General features: G+C 45.9%; 1 protein-coding gene across 1 annotated transcript in view; it reads right to left on the bottom strand.

Moving 5' to 3' along the window:
* Positions 1–1850: 1850 nt before the first annotated feature.
* RGS5 (regulator of G protein signaling 5) overlaps positions 1851–17921 on the bottom strand; it is a 101407-nt gene continuing 85336 nt past the window's right edge. Inside the window, exons 4-5 of the mRNA XM_054037082.1 lie at positions 8208–8374; positions 1851–2746 (exon numbers count right to left, since the gene is read on the bottom strand). Of these exons, the coding sequence (XP_053893057.1) occupies positions 2585–2746; positions 8208–8374 (329 nt within the window). The 3' untranslated portion in view covers positions 1851–2584. The remainder of the gene's footprint in view (positions 2747–8207; positions 8375–17921) is intronic.

Here is a 17921-nt window from a genome sequence, read left to right as displayed (position 1 = left end):
CTGGGGAGCATTGAGTAAGGCTGTGCATAGGCATTGTGGGGTTGTATATGGCTCTGGAAATGACAAGCTCACTAACTCTAATGCAGGCAGAAGTCTGGGTTGCTAGTCAGCAGTCCCAGTGTTTTGGATAATGATGTTTGTTTTATTTTTCTCCCTGTCTCCAGCTCAAAAGGAGCACTGTTTGTTCCAGCAGAGGTGGTGTGTTGAAGGGCCTATTGCTCACAATAGCCTCCCCCAGCACACTGACAATGGGAAGTGTGTTACTAGCTGAAGAGCGCAGTCTGGGAGCTCCAGATACACCCTGTACCTAGGTATGGCATGAATAGAACTGTCATTGTTACCAGTTTGTGATTCTCATCTGACCTTCCTGTGTCCACGCAGCTGTTTTCAAAAACAATCTTGTGACACTCGTGTGGGCCCGCGCCTTCCATGCTGCCTGTCTGTGATTGGATCAGTTCATGCTGGGAAAACCCTATAGTGCTTCTGTGTCCAGCAGATATGCTGAATGAGCAGCAAGTGGGCCGTGCTCCCGCTTGGAAAGCAGGGAGGAGAGAGGGCAGGCCAAACCAGTCATGTGGACACAGTTTGCTGTGGGTGTGGAGGATCTACATTGCAAATAACAGTGTGCCCCAGGATCCAAGAAGGCAGCCACGTGGCAGTCTCTGTCATGACCCGGGGCAAAACACTGGTGCTGCCATGGCTATGGTTACTAACTGTGCAGCCACCATGTCGTGTGTGGACACAACGTGCAATTAGAGCTAATCCTGTCACTAGCTGGTCTCAGACTCCGTGTCAGGGGCCCCAAAAAGCAAATGCTTCAGAAGAACTGAGGTGGCTTTCACTCAGTGGGCCTTGCTGTCAAACACCTCCTCCTTCAAAGACTGTCACAACCGCACAGAGTGCTAACACTTAGAGCAGTCACTTCAAGGTCTTGGGCCATGGCAGGAGGAGACAGGAGTATTTTAACACCCTTTCCATGCCATTAGTATTTCACATGTTCAATTCATCCAGCTGGTCACAGCGAGGGTATCAGATCAGTGTAACCTGACCTGCGAGTAGGGATGGATGAGGACATATGGTCTAGCAGCTCAGTCATGTGGTTGTTTTGGGTAAACATTGAAGTGTGGATGCTTCTCTGATTCTCATCTGAGTTTATCTGAATCAAGGCTGCTCAGTTCCAGCTAGAGCATTGGACACTATGGCCTTGTCTACAGTATACAGTTTTGTCTGCAAAAGGCAGCTTTTATCAACAAAACAGTGGAGGTGTACCCACTACAGTGCTACTTTTTCTGGCAAAACTCTCCTGTTTTGCCAATAAAATAAACCCACCTCAATGACAGGCAGAGAGCATTTTGGGGCAAAGTTAAAGCGACAAAGCAACACTGCTGTTCGTTATGTCAATGTAACTGGCCTCCCCCAGTATTCCACAATGCCCGCTGTGACCACTCTGTTCAATGTTTTGAACTCTGCTGCCCTGCAGATATGCACCCCTCCCCTTTCAAAACTCCAGGAAGCTTTGACATTCCTCAGCATGGAGAGCAACACGCTCCCCTGCCTGGAGTACAGGGTAGGGGTGGATCAGTGGTCTGAGGAGGCTATGGGAGAACGTGGAGGAAATCACAGGACCCTTAACATGGAGTCCTGCTCTCCCCGGAACTAGGAGATGGGGGAAAAGACTGCTGTGCTGTGCAGAGCCAGGGAGGGGACTGTTGCGGGGGGAGAACGTTCCCCTCCACCACCTCAAGATTGTTTGGACTTACAAAGACAGCATGGTGACACACACACTCCCCCCCCCACACTCTCTCATACACTCTCCCCCCCCCCCCCCACACACACACACACCCTGTCACACACTCTCCCATCCCCCCACACTTTAGTTGAAAAGCAGGTGGCAATCTAGTAGGGTGCCCATGGAACGAGAAACTTACATCATGTAATGCTGTGCCTGCCCCATGAGGCATTGCAAACCCATCCCAAAGCACCCTCCGGCCAGTTGCACAGAGGGATAGCTACCCACAGTGCACTGTTCTGTGTGTTGATGCAAGAGCTGGTAGTGTGGATGCGCTCTGCCAACACAAGGGCATAGTCTGGACATGCAACAGCATTTTAATTAAAGCAGTTGCTGTATGACAGCATAACTTTTGTTGACAAAACTCTGTAGTGTGGACAAGACCTAGGACCTATAAGCTTTACAGGCCACAGCCCTGCGTACCAGATGAGTGCCAAGGCTCCTGCAAGCCTCCTTTGCATCTCCATGGAACTACTCTGGTGAAGCTTGCTGTCAACTAGCTGCCAAGATGACTCTCAGTAATGCAGTCTAAGACCAATGGGTAAAATCACTAGGGCTTTTTCATAACAGGGATCTTGGGAAGAGAGCAGGGAAAGAGACTGTAGAAAAGGAGACATGTGGCACATAGGAGAAAGTCCAAAACAATGTGGAAGGAGTTTAGCAATGCAGTTGAGTGCTTTCTCAGTTTGGTATCTTTAAGGCAAAGCAGCTATAGACTAAAGGTGGGATTTGGAAAGAGGCATGGCTCACAGTGAGTGCCTAGCAGGGGATGCAGTGCACAGGCTTGCTACATTGCTACTTGATTAACTCTTGATAAAACTCTGACCGCACAAATCTGGGCAAGGAGTCCTTCTCCATCAGGGCAAAGATCCGCTTCTGAGCCTCATTGAAGCTGCTCACTGATGGCTCCACCAAATTCTTCATGGTCACAGCTTTGGTGCAGTGGTCGATATTCACCTGTGATGGGGACACAATAGGAAGTGAACAGGACAAGGACTCGGTCCCCTAAGCAAGAGAGTTGGAACCACATTGCGTGATCCAGATACAGATGCACAAACAGCAAGGTAAATTATCAAAGCCAGGTTCATTGGTGCTGGGAGGTGCTAGTCCTGACTCCATAGTTCAGGTGGAGCTTTGTTCTGTACCTAAAGAAGGGATTCAGCCTCTTAGTTCTGTATAAAAAATAGCATGTACCCTCCCCAGAATTGCAGCACTGACTCTCTGGGAGTGAAGGAATGTTCTGGGAATTCACACAAAAACCCTTTCATCAGTTTATGATTTAAAATAAATATATACTGGGTCCTTGAAGAAATGTACCATTTTGTTGGTCTTTTCTTTGTCCAGAATGTTGTTAATAATGGAATAATACAGACATGTTAAACTTTCCATATTGATAAATTGATTGAAATCTTGTGCACAGGCTGCATCTGGAGAAATCTGTTTGTAATCAGATTTAGTTAATAATAATTATATACAACATCCTTATGATTATGATTAGACAAAGGCAACTCTTACAACTGGTACTCTTATTGTGCTATTAGAGGTAACTTTATCAGTCACCACTTTACCTCTACAGCTAATCTGCATGTAACAATCCTATTCGCTACAATGACCCAGTGGTCTGAGGGAAACTGGACCCATGCTCTTCAAGTGTTCCAAGAATGCTAGCTTGGGCACCAGTGCTGGAAAGGCAAGAGCACAGGGGAGCCTTACAGCACAGAAACACTAGGGCAGGGCTCTCCCCATCTCCCCCTGCACAGAGCACCATCGCACTGACACAGCTCTCTAAACCTGCAAGTTAGGGGGCACATTCAGCAGTGCACTTCAGCTGCTTTTCCCTACTCTGGTGATACAAAGCAGCTGTACTTCCTATGTAACTGGCTAGTGTGCTCTGACTTCTCTGTGTTGATTTGGTGTCCCGGGGAATCTGCCCTTAGAAGTTAAACTACAGAAAAATGGTTTAATGTCAACGCTGAATATCATCATCTCCTTACCAATACTGCATTGTTCCAGTATTCTCATTTGGGGTTCTCCTTTAAAATCTGTGTATGCAATTGTAAATAATTTTTCAAAGCTAAGGAAATTCCTGGACAAAACCTACATTAAAAATCATTATCTAAAATGCCTTCAGCCTGGTTCTACCATCATTTCATGGAATTGCTGCAAGGAAGAGTTAAAGCTGGTAAGCTGCCTAGAGGCCAATACTGTGGCTGGGTGGCTAATGCACTGGACTATGACTCAAGATACTTTGGTTCTAGTTCTAGACCTGCTGAGGCAAGTTACTGCCCCTCTCTGTCTCCATTTTCCCATCTGTAAAATGGGGTTAATGTTACTGACCTGCTTTGTAAAGCACTGTGGGATGGAGAGTGTTAAAATATAGATATTCAGGCCTGCCTGTAAAGGCCTATACTTTAAGAACTCAGGTGTATTTTTATCACTTAGCTAGTTACAAGGGTATAAAAACAAAGAATCAAAATCAGTCTGCCTATGTATGGGCCTTCTCTCACTATGATAGTCTGAGGCCTTGTTCTTAGGCTAAGGCCTTTGGCTAAGCAGCAGGGGCAGCCATAAACTGGGAAGCATACAGTCACATCTTCACATCCCAAACCAATCACATTGAAATAAGGTGATATTGGGCTGTTAAGGAAGACAATCCTGTCCTCAGAGTGCCCATCACCACCAGATAAAGAAACAGATCTTAAGATGGTTAAAGAAAACTTAGTTTGATAGCATCCGGTCTGGCAAGAAATCACTTATCAATAATTGTGCTTGTGAAACCCTCATTTCTGCATCGTTTTATCTTTGGGGCCCCCACTTTTCTATTGTTAATCTGTCTGGTTCTCTAATAGTTTCTGTCTGCTGTATAATTAATTTTACTAGGTGTAAGTTAATTAGGGTAGTGGGATATAATTGGTTAGAGTATTATGTTACAATACGTTAGGATTGGTTAGTTACATTTCAGTAAAATGATTGGTTAAGGTATAGCTGAGAATATTACTATATAAACTGGGGTCAAACAGGAAGTAGAAGGGAAATTAGAATCATGCTTGCTAAGGGGAACGGGAATGGGGAACAGGCACACCGGCAAGGCTCTGTAGCATCAGAGCTTGGAATGGAACACTGGGGAACAGACTCTATCAGAGATAAGCTTGATTGATGTGAAGGGCTTTGGAATATGCTTGCTTGGAAACTAACCCCAATAAACATCACATTGGCTGCACTTCGGACTTCTGGTCTTTTGCTGCTTGCTGTCTGCGTGACAAGAACCAGGAAAGTAGGAGGGAGAAGGGAAAGCCCTCTAACAGAGCGTGCTAGATAAGAGCTGTGTAATTCTTCCCTTAATGTGTTTAGATTTCCCTTAACTCTGATTCTCCTGGTTTTGTTATAGTGGCATGGGGGGCACTATAGTTGAGGTTCCATCATGACATCTGTTTAAAGTCTGACCGCTCTAAAATCTACATGTTTAGCTGTAGCTGGATTCTTTTGCAATTTGCCTCTGGGGGAAGGGTTAATGACCCAAGTTTGGAGCCATTGTAGCTAAGAGATCTGGAGATATAAGCGCCTTAGAAAAATAATTTTAAAAAGTTTCTAGGTGGGTTTTGGTTTTGCCCAGAGCTAGAGAGCCAACTATTGATGTGAGGTGGCTCAACATGATCTCAACCTCGGGGGACCCAAACTCTGAACACATTTTTACATGGCACATGTGCCAGTAACAAGGTACAGGGGAGCATTAGTGCTCCAAAGTTGGGATCATTTGAATTAGGGGTTCCCCCATTACAGATGTCCCCAAAACAGTTTTCTTCTACAGCCTTGTATTAATAAGCTGTGAGGTACTAATGACTGGATGAATCACAAGCCTCATTGTTATCGATGGCTGTGAACTCCCCCTTTCATTAACATAACTAAGGCTGAGTGAATCACAACCCCCAACTATGACCAAAGGAGTTTTGGACTAAATGGCTGGTGGTTGTTACAATTTGTGAGTCATGGGTGGCAGTTTTATTGGGGGGGAGAGAATAGACATGTGACTGCTTCCTGGGAGGGGAGGGTTATTGGGGGTTGGAGGAGTGGGGAAAATAATGGGGAAAGGATTTGGGGCTGCAGTGAGGAGAATGGAATAAATGGGGATGGATGGTAGGGTATGATAGGGGACAGAGCTTGGGGGCTCAAGTGAAGGAGGCCTGGCAGCCCCCCAGCTGTCAGCACACCCCAACTCCCTGCACCCCAAGCTCTGTCAGTGCACCCCAACTCCCTGCACTCCAAGCTCTGTCAGTCCACTCCACTACATCTGCACCTCCCCGCTGTGCTGGTGCACCCCAAATCCCATAGATTCCAATTCTGCAGCTCTGCCAGTGCACCCCAAGTCCCATGTGCCCCGGCTCTTCCAATGCACCCCAAAACCTCTGCATCCCCAACTTTTCCAGTACATCCTAACCTTCCTGCAGGCCATCCACCCTTCTGCCCCAGACCTGCCAGTGTATTCTAACCCCTCTACACCCCAATCCCACTGCACCACAACCTGCCTGCACTCCACAGCTCTGCCAGTGCATCCTAACCCCCCCCCCCACACACACACCCCAACCTCCTGCATCCCCAGCTCTGCCAGTGCATCCCAATGATCTTGCATCCCAATATCATTGCTCTGTACCATAGCTGTCCCTTGCTCCAGGCACTGAATGTGAGTTGGATTATGTGGGGGGTGGTAATGGCAATAGAGACGTTTGCATACCAGGGAGTGAGGACTTCAAGGAGATGCATTCCGTGCCTGTGGTGTGGAGGGCTGGGTACAGAGACATGGCTGGGGAAGTGTGCCAAAGCAGGTCTGGTGGGACCCCACTGGTGTGTGTGCATGCACATGCATGTGTATTGGGGGGATGGTTCAGTATCTTAACTGTGGGACATGATATGTACAACTGCCTAAATAACTACTAACTCCTACCAGCCACATATCTTTTCCTGTTTTTTTGTTTGTTTGTTTTTTAAAGGAAATTAAATGGGGAAAAAAACCTACATTGATGCAGGGTTAAGGTTGCCTGGTGGTATGTCGAGAGTGTCAGCTGGAATCCTGTGGGTGAGAGTCTCTAAACCTACTGCTAACCAATCCTGTGGGTTGTAAATGGAGATGAAGCACTCGTACATTTTATCAACTGTGGGATTGGCAGATGAAAGGTATCTGTGTCAATGGGTCATATTTGGATATTGCTGAGAGAGGGCAGAGGTAAGGCTGCATGGGATTCCTTAACTGTGCATTTCCTGGTTTTCAGACATTTAAGTTTTGTGCAACTGAGCTTTCTGCCATGGGACAACATATCACCAAGCAACCATAACTATGCATTACCATAGCTTTTCGCCATGGATTAATACTTAGTTTGGGGATAATTGTGACATTGCTGTAATGTTGTTTCCCTTAAATTACCAATAGGAACTCTCAACTTTAACATCATCTTGCCATAGTTTGTGTGGGAATATACATAGAGATAAGACATCAGAGGGGCAACTGTGACATCTCCTCTGCAGCTTCCCAGGTCGCCTGTCCTGCCTTTTCCCACTCTTTTTCTTTGGGCCATAGGGTTTCTCCACAAGAAGGAGATCAGTGGATTTCCTGCACCTGTCCCGGCACTGCTGGAAATGATGAGATCTCCCGGATGGGGCTAAGAGATGGAGGGGAAAGGTGGAGACAAGCCTTGTGCTTGGAGACAGGACAAAGGGAGGGAAGTAAAGAGGGAGTAGGTGGGTTAGGAGATGGGCCTACAACAACATTTTGAATAGCTATGAGTGTTAGTTTGGAGGCCTGAGGTCCAAGAGGAGGAGATCATAATAATCAAGGCAGGAGATGCAAGGGGCTTGGACGAGAGCTTTGATCAGCTTTATAGGCAGGTAAGGCTGGTTCTTCCCAGTGTCCTAGGGGCCACAGCAGTGAGGTTTAGACACAGTTTGGATGGGTGGGTCTGGGTGAGGGCCAGGTCAAAGTGACATGCTGATTACCAATGTGAGTGGCAGGGAAGCTAGGGATGTAGTCTGGGGTGACAGTGGGGAGAAGGAAGGGCTTGGGGGAAGATGAAGAACTCTATTTAGGCTGTGTTAGATTTCCCTGAGAGATGTCAGAGAGACAGGTGAGATGTCAGTGTGGATGGAGCAAGACAGCCATCAGGCATGGGGCGCAGTGACCCTTCTCTCTGCACCAATGCAGAATTGCATGCTGGGAGCTGCAGGCTCCATTGGCCATGCCTCTGGATTGTAGACCAGGTGGTTGGAATCTGCTCCAATTTTTGCACATTTTCTATGGCTCTTCAGGTTTAGACAAGATACCATTGTGACTTTTAAGTGAGCACAGTGTGAGCAACCTGCTTTGGTGCTATCAGTACTTGTGTCATGTATCCATCCCTCTCCACGTCAATCGCCCTCTGACTGGACTGACCTCTTTAGGTGCCTCCGTCTGGATGAACTCCTCATAAATTTTCTTGGCCTTCTCAGCCATCTTGGTGGGGGACTTGATTTTCTTGTATTCTTCACAGGCAATCCAGAACTCAATGTTCTCCTCACTGAACTCAGATCTAAGGAAGCTCCTGAAGCTGGCAAGCCCATCTGCTCAGAGAGAAAATTGGGAAACTCTCAACATCACACTTTCCAGTACAATCAGCTGGAAGAAATGAATTTGACATGGCTGGGGCAGTTTGGGAGTGGAAGGGAAATGGAGATGTCCCAGACCATGCACATCCAGCTCTGTCAGACCCAACCTTTGTTCAAGGTGTTTGCATTGACAATGTGAGATATCATAACATAACATATCACCATGTTATGACACGGCACAGAGCAAAGACCATGTTGTGCTGACCTGTGAGACTGTGTCTGATCACAGTGATTCCTTCATGCAATTAGCACCACAGAGCCCAGAGATGTTCAAGTTCAAGCTCTCTGTACATTGTGAATGTCATAACTATAAAGGGAAGGTGTGTTAGTTTTCCTTTGTTTTCTCAACTTGTAAACGTACCTTTTACTAGAGTGTTTATCTTTGTTTGCTATACTTTGAACCTGAGGCTAGAGGGAGGTCCTCTGAGCCCTTTAAGTTTGATTACCCTGTAAAGTTATTTTGCATACTGATCTTACAGAGATGATTTTTACCTTTTTCTTTAATTAAAAGCCTTCTTTTTAAGAACCTGATTGATTTTTCCTTGTTTTTAGATCCAAGGGGGTTGGATCTGTATTCACCAGGAGTTGGTGAAAGGAAGGAGGGGGGATGGTTCATTTCTCCCTGCTTTAAGATCCAAGGGGTTTGGATCTGTATTCACCAGGGAATTGGTGAAGAGTTTCTCAAGGCTTCCCAGGGAAGGGAATCCACTTGGGAATGGTGGCAGCGGACCAGATCTAAGCTGGTAGTTAAGCTTAGAAGTCTTCATGCAGGCCCCCACATTTGTACCCTAAAGTTCAAAGTGGAGAAGCAGCCTTGACAGTGAACAATCACAGAATCCAAACCCAATCTTCTCTCACCTCACACACAAGCTCTTTTCAGTTATGGACATGTTTAGGTCCTCAGCAAACAAGCCCAGCATTGTTCAGGTGCTTGACTTTGGCATTCCTGCTCTGGGACACCCTGAGCCCTGGGGAAATGGCACATCTGAACCCAGATCTGAATTTCCTATCTGGCTCCTGTCTCTGCAAGGGCCCAAACCAACAACCTGGGCCTCTCCTGGAGTTCCCTCCTGCATGTCCCAAGTCCGGGGGTTGGGGGGAGCTACAGGGAGCAGAATGGATATGCCAGAATGCATTTGAGTGCATTTGTGTGTGCAAGTCTGTGCTTGATTCACAGGGAGAGGGCGGGAGAGATGGTACAGGAGTGGAAAGAACATAAGAATATGTGGGAAGGGGTCAAAAATTCCTCTCATGAGCCTGGCTGGCAGTGCTGTGGGGTGGGAGTGGGGGTTCCCCTCGTGCCCCTGTCTGGCAGTGCTATGGGTGGCGTAGGGGTTCCCCTCGTGTGCCTGGCTGGCAGTGATGTGGGGCACAGGTGGTCCACTTGTGCGCCTAGCTGACAGTGCCATAGGATGGGGGTCCTCTCGTGCCCCTGGCTGACAGTGCCGTAGGATGGGGGTCCATTCGTGTGCCTGGCTAGCAATGCTGTGGGGTGGGGTTCCCCTCGTGTGTCTAGCTGGCAGTGCTGTAGGATGTGGGGGGTCCCCTCGTGCTCCTGGCTGGCAGTGCTGTGGGACTGAAGTGTTATAGTTTGAACATGTCGCAATGAAATATTTGGAGGGATTGGGCATTGTTTGTTTTTTGTCCACAACAAACAAACACCATTCACCTTCCTTAACCCAAACTGGTATTTTTCAGTGAATACACTAGTCCTTTGGAAATTTTCAACAGGCTCTTGTGCATGCACCTTTTCTCCCAGAAGCCAATTCCTGTCCGGCCCTCTCTCTTTAAGCCTTTTCAAAGCTGGGTGGTGCTCATATACTCATAGTCCTCCAGGCCATAAAGGACCGTCGTGATCATCAGGTATGACCTCCAGCACATCGCAGGATACAGAACCTCACTCACCCACTCCTGTAACCTAACTTCTGGCTGAGTTAGTGAAGTTCTCAAATCATGGTTTAAAGGCTCCGAGTTACAAAGAATCCACCATTTACACTAGTTTAAACCTACAAGTGACTCATGCCCCATGCTGCAGAAGAAGGGGCTAACCCCCCAGGTCTCTGCCAATCTGACCCAGGGGGAAATTCCTTCCTGACCCCAAATATGGCAATCAGTTAGACCCACCAGCCAAACACCTGGAAAAGAATTCTCTGTAGTAACTTAGAGCACTCCCCATCTAGTGTCCCTTGCCATTGGAGACATTTGCTACTACATGCTGCAGATCAGCTACATGTTGTAGGTAGTTTCGTCAGACTACCCCCTTCATAAACTTATCAAGCTCAGTCTTGACTCCATTTAGTTTTTTTGCCTCCACCATTCCCCTGGGGAGAACATAAGAAAGGCCGTACCGAGTCAGACCAAAGGTCCATCTAGCCCAGTATCCTGTCTACCGACAGTGGCCAATGCCAGGTGCCCCAGAGGGAGTGAACCTAACAGGCAATGATCAAGTGATCTCTCTCCTGCCATCCATCTCCACCCTCTGACAGACAGAGGTTAGGGACACTATTCCTTATCCGTCCTGGCTAATAGCCATTAATGGACTTAACCACCATGAATTTATCCAGTTCTCTTTTAAACTCTGTTATAGTCCTAGCCTTCACAACCTCCTCAGGTAAGGAGTTCCACAAGTTGACTGTGCGCTGCGTGAAGAAGAACTTCCTTTTATTTGTTTTAAACCTGCTGCCTATTTTCATTTGATGACCACTAGTTCTAATATTATGGGAATAAGTAAATAACTTTTCCTTATCCACTTTCTCCACATCACTCATGATTTTATATACCTCTATCATATCCCCCTTAGTCTCCTCTTTTCCAAGCTGAAGAGTCCTAGCCTCTTTAATCTCTCCTCATATGGGACCCATTCCAAACCCTTAATCGTTTTAGTTGCCCTTTTCTGAACCTTTTCTAGTGCCAGTATATCTTTTTTGAGATGAGGAGATCACATCTGTACGCAGTATTCGAGATGAGGGCGTACCATCGATTTATATAAGGGCAATAATATATTCTCAGTCTTATTCTCTATCCCCTTTTTAATGATTCCTAACATCCTGTTTGCTTTTTTGACTGCCTCTGCACACTGCGTGGACATTTTCAGAGAACTATCCACGATGACTCCAAGATCTTTTTCCTGACTTCTTGTAGCTAAATTAGCCCCCATCATATTGAGGCTGTTCCAAAACTTCACTCCTCTGATGGCTAGAAAATGTCATCTAATTTCATGCCTAAACTTGTTGATGGATAGTTTATACCCTTTATTCTTGTGTCAACACTGAACTTAACTCCTCTCCCTCCCTGATGTATTTATAGAAAGCAATCACATCTCTCGTCAGCCTTTGCTTGCTTAGTCTAAACAAGCCAAGCTCTTTGAGTCTCCTCTCACAAATTAGGTTTTCCATTCCTCTGATAATTATCTGATAATTTTTGTAACTCTTCTTTGCACCTGTTTTAGTTTGAATTCATCTTTCTTAAGCATGGGAGACCAGAACTGCACACACTATTCCAGATAAGATCTCACCAGTGCCTTGTACAACGATACTAACACTTAATTATCTCTACTGGAAATACCTCACCTGCTGCATCCTCGGACTGCATTAGCCTTTTTCATGGCTGCATCACAATGACGGCTCATAGTCATCCTGTGATCAACTAATACACCTAGGTCTTTCTCTTCCTCTGTCACTTCCAATCCAACATCCACAGTTTATAGCAAAAATTCTTATTGTTAATCCCTAAATGCATGACCTTGCACTTTGCATTATGAAATTTCATCCCATTTCTATTACTGCAGTTTTTAAGGTCATCCAGTTCTTCTTGTAGGATATTCTGGTCCTCCTCTAGATTGGCAATACCTCCCAACTTTGTGTCATCCACAAATTTTATTAGCACGCTTCCACCATTTGTGCCAAGGTAAGTAATAATGTTAAATAAGATTGATCCCAAGACTGATCCCTGAGGAACACCACTAGTAACCTCCCTCCAGCCTGACAGTTCACCTTTCAGTATGACCTATTGTAGTCTCCCTTTTAACCAATTCCTTATTCACCTTTCAATTCTCATATTAATCTCCTCTTCTCCAATTTAACTAATAATTTCCTATGTGCAAATGCTGTACTGAAATCCAGGTAGATTAGATCTACTGCATTTCCTTTGTCTAAAAAAATCAGTTATCTTCTCAAAGAAAGAGATTTGGCACAACCTTCCTTTTGTAAAACCATGTTTTATTTTATCCCAATTACCATTCTTTAACTATTTTCTCTTTCAAAATTTGTTCTAAGACCTTGCATACAACTGAGGTCAAACTAACAGGTCTATAGATTCCCGGATCACTTTTTTCCCTTTCTTAAAAAATAGATACTATAGTAGCAATTCTCCAGTCATAGGGAACAATCCCCAATTTATAGAGTCATTAAAATCCTTACTATTAGGTCTGCAATTTCATGTGCCAGTTCCTTTAATATGCTCAGGTGTTCCGGGTCCATGGTTGAGTCTACCTGCACACATGGGGTTATTTTACTCTTTCCTTGCCAGTTCATTTGCTGTCTGGATCATTGTGATACTCTCTAGCAGCACCCTCAGAACCTGGACAGAGTAAGGGTGTCACTGTGAGGACAAAATTCCACAATAACCCACTGCAGCTAGAGGCTAAGGGAGCTGGGTCCATGGTCATCTGGACTGACAGGGAACCAGCTCTGGAAGCCTGGCTGCAGCTGCAGGAAGTAAAGTGCAATGTCTGTGTGTGGCAGAGGAAGGGGCTGTAATGGGCAGGTGTCACTCCCTCCTGGCCAAGGGCTGGTGCTTTCTCTGATTGTTTTGTGCCCCCTCTTGACCCTATTGCTGCCATTGTTCTATTTAGCTACTGCACAGAAAATCCTGCATAGCTATTAAATTATTTAAAATGGAAAATACCCCACATCAGTGTAAAAATCATAGCTCTGGACAAGACTGACTGGGGGAACCAGCCTTCCCCTGCTTCCCCCCAACCCATGTGCCCTGTGTTCCATTCCTGCCCCCTGCACTGGGTCTGCCAGCCTGGCTCCCAGCTTTCATACAGTTCAAGCTTTTCAGGCCACAAGGGGGCACTGGCTACATCTTTCCCAAACCAGAGCCCCTATTCAGGCACTTGAAGAATGCCTGTGGGAGACCCAAGGAGCCCAGGTCTCCTTGACACCCACCTACGCTCTCCTTCTACAGATTACTGTGAGTGCCTCTAAACCCCCAGCTCCCCATGTGCTTCCTCAGCTTTGCCCTGCTGTCTCCCACCCTACTCACTTGCTCCCCCTCAGCCACGATCTCTCTGGGGCCACTGTCCAGGCAGACACAGCACACAAGGATTCTGGTAGCTAGTGTGAATGCACCGAGTCATTTGGGCTTCACCTGGCACAAAACAACAAGGAAAGCACAGATGGGGGAGGCTCAAGTGTGTGAGTGTCAGTGTGTCTATGAAGGGGGTATGTACAAGTGATTTGTTAGCAGGCACCAAAATCGGTACATAAATAATGGCAGAACAGCAGTGTTAGATCTGTACAGAGCCACCTCTGCTACTGCCGCTGTGGCCAGATGAAAGCTCCCCTCTGCCTTCCCTGGACAGGTTCTGCCTGCAGAACCCCAGGGCCAAGTTAGAGTCCTAGGTGCAGTATTGTGCTGAGAGCCACAGGCCATCTCAGCAGCAAAGCTCCCCTCTTGGCTGGGGAGAAAGGCCTGCCAGGACAGGCAAGCATCTCACGAGAGGGCTGCAAAGTCAGCAGCTTCCAGCAGTTGCAAATGCATTGTGAAGTCAAGAAGAATAAAAGAGGCTGTGCAGTGACAGAGGGTCTGTCTACACAGCAACTAGACACCCGTGGCTGGCCCCTGACAGCTGACTTGGGTTCTGGCTGCAGGGCTGTTTCATTGCTGTGTAGGTGTCTGGGCTCAGGCTGATGCCTGGGCTCTAGGACCCTGCAAGGTGGGAGGGCCCCAGCCCAATCCTGGAAGTCTACATAACAATGAAATAGCCCCACAGCCTGAGTCCTGCAGCCCAGAGTTGGCTGGTTTGGGTTAGCCATGGGTTTTTCTTTGCTGTGTAGACAGACCCTCAGTGTCCTCAGGTCCCAGACCTTCAGAGCTTTTTGCAGGGCTCAGCAGCCAGCAAAGTCTGACAGAGCCCTGAGAACAGTTAGCAGGGGCTTCTGGCTCCCAGACAGCCTCTGCCCTGACACCAGTAAAGCACATGCTAATTAGTGAGCACAAGGCAGGGTTAGCCAGAGAGCAGTCCCAAGAAAGTGAACTCTGGGAATTGTCTGGAGAAAGAATGAAACAGCAAGAGATGAGTGTTACAAACCAGGGCACATGTGTCTGACATAACCCCAAATCCCAGACTACTGAACTCACCCATTCCAGCACCAAGCCTGGAGAAAGAGAAGCAGAGCTTCATTAAGCAACAGAATGACCAGTAACTCAGAAAGCTTCCTGTCCTGCAGCCAGATAATGGGCTGAGATTTAGTCTATTCTAGAAAATTAGATCGGCTTAACTTGTCCAAAGCTGGTCTCCAAAGTGCCAGTAGGAGGCCCCAAGGAGCCCAGGTCTCCTTGACACCCACCTACACTTTCCTTCTGCAGATTACTGCGAGCTCTTCCGAGCCCCCAGCTCCACACATGCTTCCTCGACATTGCCCTGCCTCTCTCCCACCCCATCGGCTCACTCTCCCTCAGCCACAATTGTTCACGCCCCTAAGATGTCGCTCAAGAATGTGAACAGTCCACACCCTAAGTCCCCATGTAGACAGCGCTAGGTCGATGGAAGAATTCTTACATTGTTCTAGCTACTGCCTCTCAGGGCAGTGGATTACCTATGCCAATGGGAGAACCCCTCCCATTGGCGTAGGTAGTCTCTACACTGAAGTGATATAATGTGCCACTGTAGTGTTTCAAGTGTAGACAAACTGTTACAAATAGCATAAGGGAATATCTGGGCTGAACTGATAGTCCAGGAGAACTTTGTCACTGACTTCAATGGATCCACCCAGCGTGGATCATTTTCTCTGGATCTGTAGACAGGGCCATGAAGCTCACCCACTAATGAATTTCTATTGCATTCCACAAGCTTGTATAGAAAGCCTGTCATCTAAACCAGCATCACTGACCAGGGTACTGGGAGAATGGAAGAGTAAAGAACCAGTACACAAGAACGGCCATATTGAATCACACTAATGGTCCATCTAGCTCAGTATCTTGTCTTCTAACAATGGCCATGCCAGATGCTTCAGAGGAAATGAACAGAACAGGTAATCTTGCCATTACCCATCTTGCCCATTCTCAGCTTCTGGCAAACATAGGTTAGGGACATCATCCCTGCCCATCCTGGCTAATAGCCATCGATGGACCTATCCTCCATGAACATATCTAGTTCTCTTTTGAACCCTATTATAGTCTTGGCTTTCATAACATCCTCTGGCAAAGAGTCCCCCAGGTTAACTGCATTGTGTGAAGAAATACTTCCTTTAGTTTGTTTTAAACCTGCTGCCTATTAATTTCACTGGGTGAGCCCTAGTTTTTGTGTTATGAGAAGGAGTAAATAACACTTCCTTATTTACTTTCTCCTCACTGGTCATGATTTTATAGACCTCTATCATATCCTCCCTTAATCATCTCTTTTCCAAGCTGAAAAGTCCCAGTCTTATTCTCTCCTCATGCGGAAGCTGTTCCATACCCCTAAACATTTTTGTTACCTTTTTTGTATCTTTTCCCATTCCAATATATCTTTTTTGAGATGGGGCGACCATATCTGCATGCAGTATTCAAGATGTGGACATACCATGGTTTATATAGAGGCAATATGATATTTTCTGACTTATTATCTATCCCCTTCCTAATGATTCCCAACATTTGGTTAGCTTTTTTGCTGCCACTGCACATTGAGCAGATATTTTCAGAGAACTATTTAGGATTATTCCAAGATCTCTTTCTTGAGTGGTAACAACTAATTTAGACTTCATCCTTTTATATGTATAGTTTTAATTATGTTTTTCAATGTGCATTACTTTGCATTTATCAACACTGAATTTCATCTACCATTCTGTCAAGTATCAGGGGGTAGCCATGTTAGTCTGTATCTACAAAAACAGCAAGGAGTCTGGTGGCACCTTAAAGACTAACAGATTTATTTGGGCCTGGGGGAGACCATTCTGTCTACCATTCTGTCACCCAGATTTGTGAGATCCCTTTGTAACTCTTTGCAGTCTGTTTTGGACTTAACTATCTTGAGTAATTCTGTATCTACAAATTTTACTACCTCACTGTTTAACCCTCTTTCCAGATCATGTATGAATATGTTGAACAGTACTGGTCCCAGTACAGATCCCTGGGGGACACCACTATTTACCTCTCTTCATTCTGAAAACTGACCATTTATTCCTACCTTTTGTTTCCTATCTTTTAACCAGTTACTGATCCATGAGAGGACTTTCCCTCTTATCCCATGACAGCTTACTTTGCTTTGGTGAGGGACCTTGTCAAAGGCTTTCTGAAAATCTAAATACGCTATATCCACTGGATTATCCTTGTCCACATGCTTGTTGACCCCCCTAAAGAAGTATTAGTAAATCTAGTAGATTGGTGAGGCATGATTTCCCTTTACAAAAACCATGTAACTCTTTTCCAACAAATTATGTTGATCTATGGGTCTTATAATTCTGTTCTTTAGTATAGTTTCAACCAGTCTGACAGGTACTGAAGTTAGGTTTACCAGCCTGTAATTGCTAGCATCACCTCTGGAGCCTTTTTAAAAAATTTGTGTCACATTAGCTATCCTCCAGTCATCTGGTACAGAAGTGGATTTAAATGATAGGGCACATACCACAGTTAGTAGTTCTGCAATTTCATATTTGAATTCCTTCAGAACTCTTGGTGAATGCCAGCTGGTCCTAGTGACTTATTACTGTTTAGTTTATCAATTTGTTCCAAAACCTTCTCTAATTATACCTCAATCTGGGATAGTTCTTCAGATTTGTCACCTAAGAAGAATGGCTCAGGTTTCGGAATCTCCCTCACTTCCTCAGCTGTGATGATCGATGCAAAGAATTCATTTAGTTTCTCCACAATGGCCTTATCATCCTTGAGTGCTCCTTTAGCATCTCAATCATCCAGTGACCCCACTGGTTGTTTAGCAGGCTTCCTGCTTCTGATGAATTAAAAAAATTGTTTGTTATTACTTTGAGTCTTTGATTAGGTGGTCTTCAAATATATATTAAAATCAGTAGCCTAAAGCCTTAAAAAATCCTTTAAGTCTCTCAGAAGTAGTGAGCTTGTGAGAGAGGCATTTAGTTCAGTCGGCTGCCAGGGAATTAAAGAAACAAGCCAGGAGGTTAATGGCACTGAATCTGGGCATCAGACTTTACCACAGAGACTGCTAGGTGACCAGTCCCAGACTTGTTCTCCCCAGGTAACAAACACAGAGAATGCACTGACAGAATGGGGGTGCTGGAACAAACGGACACAGGAAAGAGCAGAATTGCATGGTGCATAGCCA

Source organism: Malaclemys terrapin, chromosome 8 (assembly GCF_027887155.1).
Source record: "Malaclemys terrapin pileata isolate rMalTer1 chromosome 8, rMalTer1.hap1, whole genome shotgun sequence".
In the NCBI taxonomy this organism is placed as follows: Eukaryota; Metazoa; Chordata; order Testudines; family Emydidae; genus Malaclemys; species Malaclemys terrapin.
The sequence above is the reverse complement of the archived record's forward strand: the minus strand, read 5'-3'. Positions and strand labels throughout refer to the sequence as shown.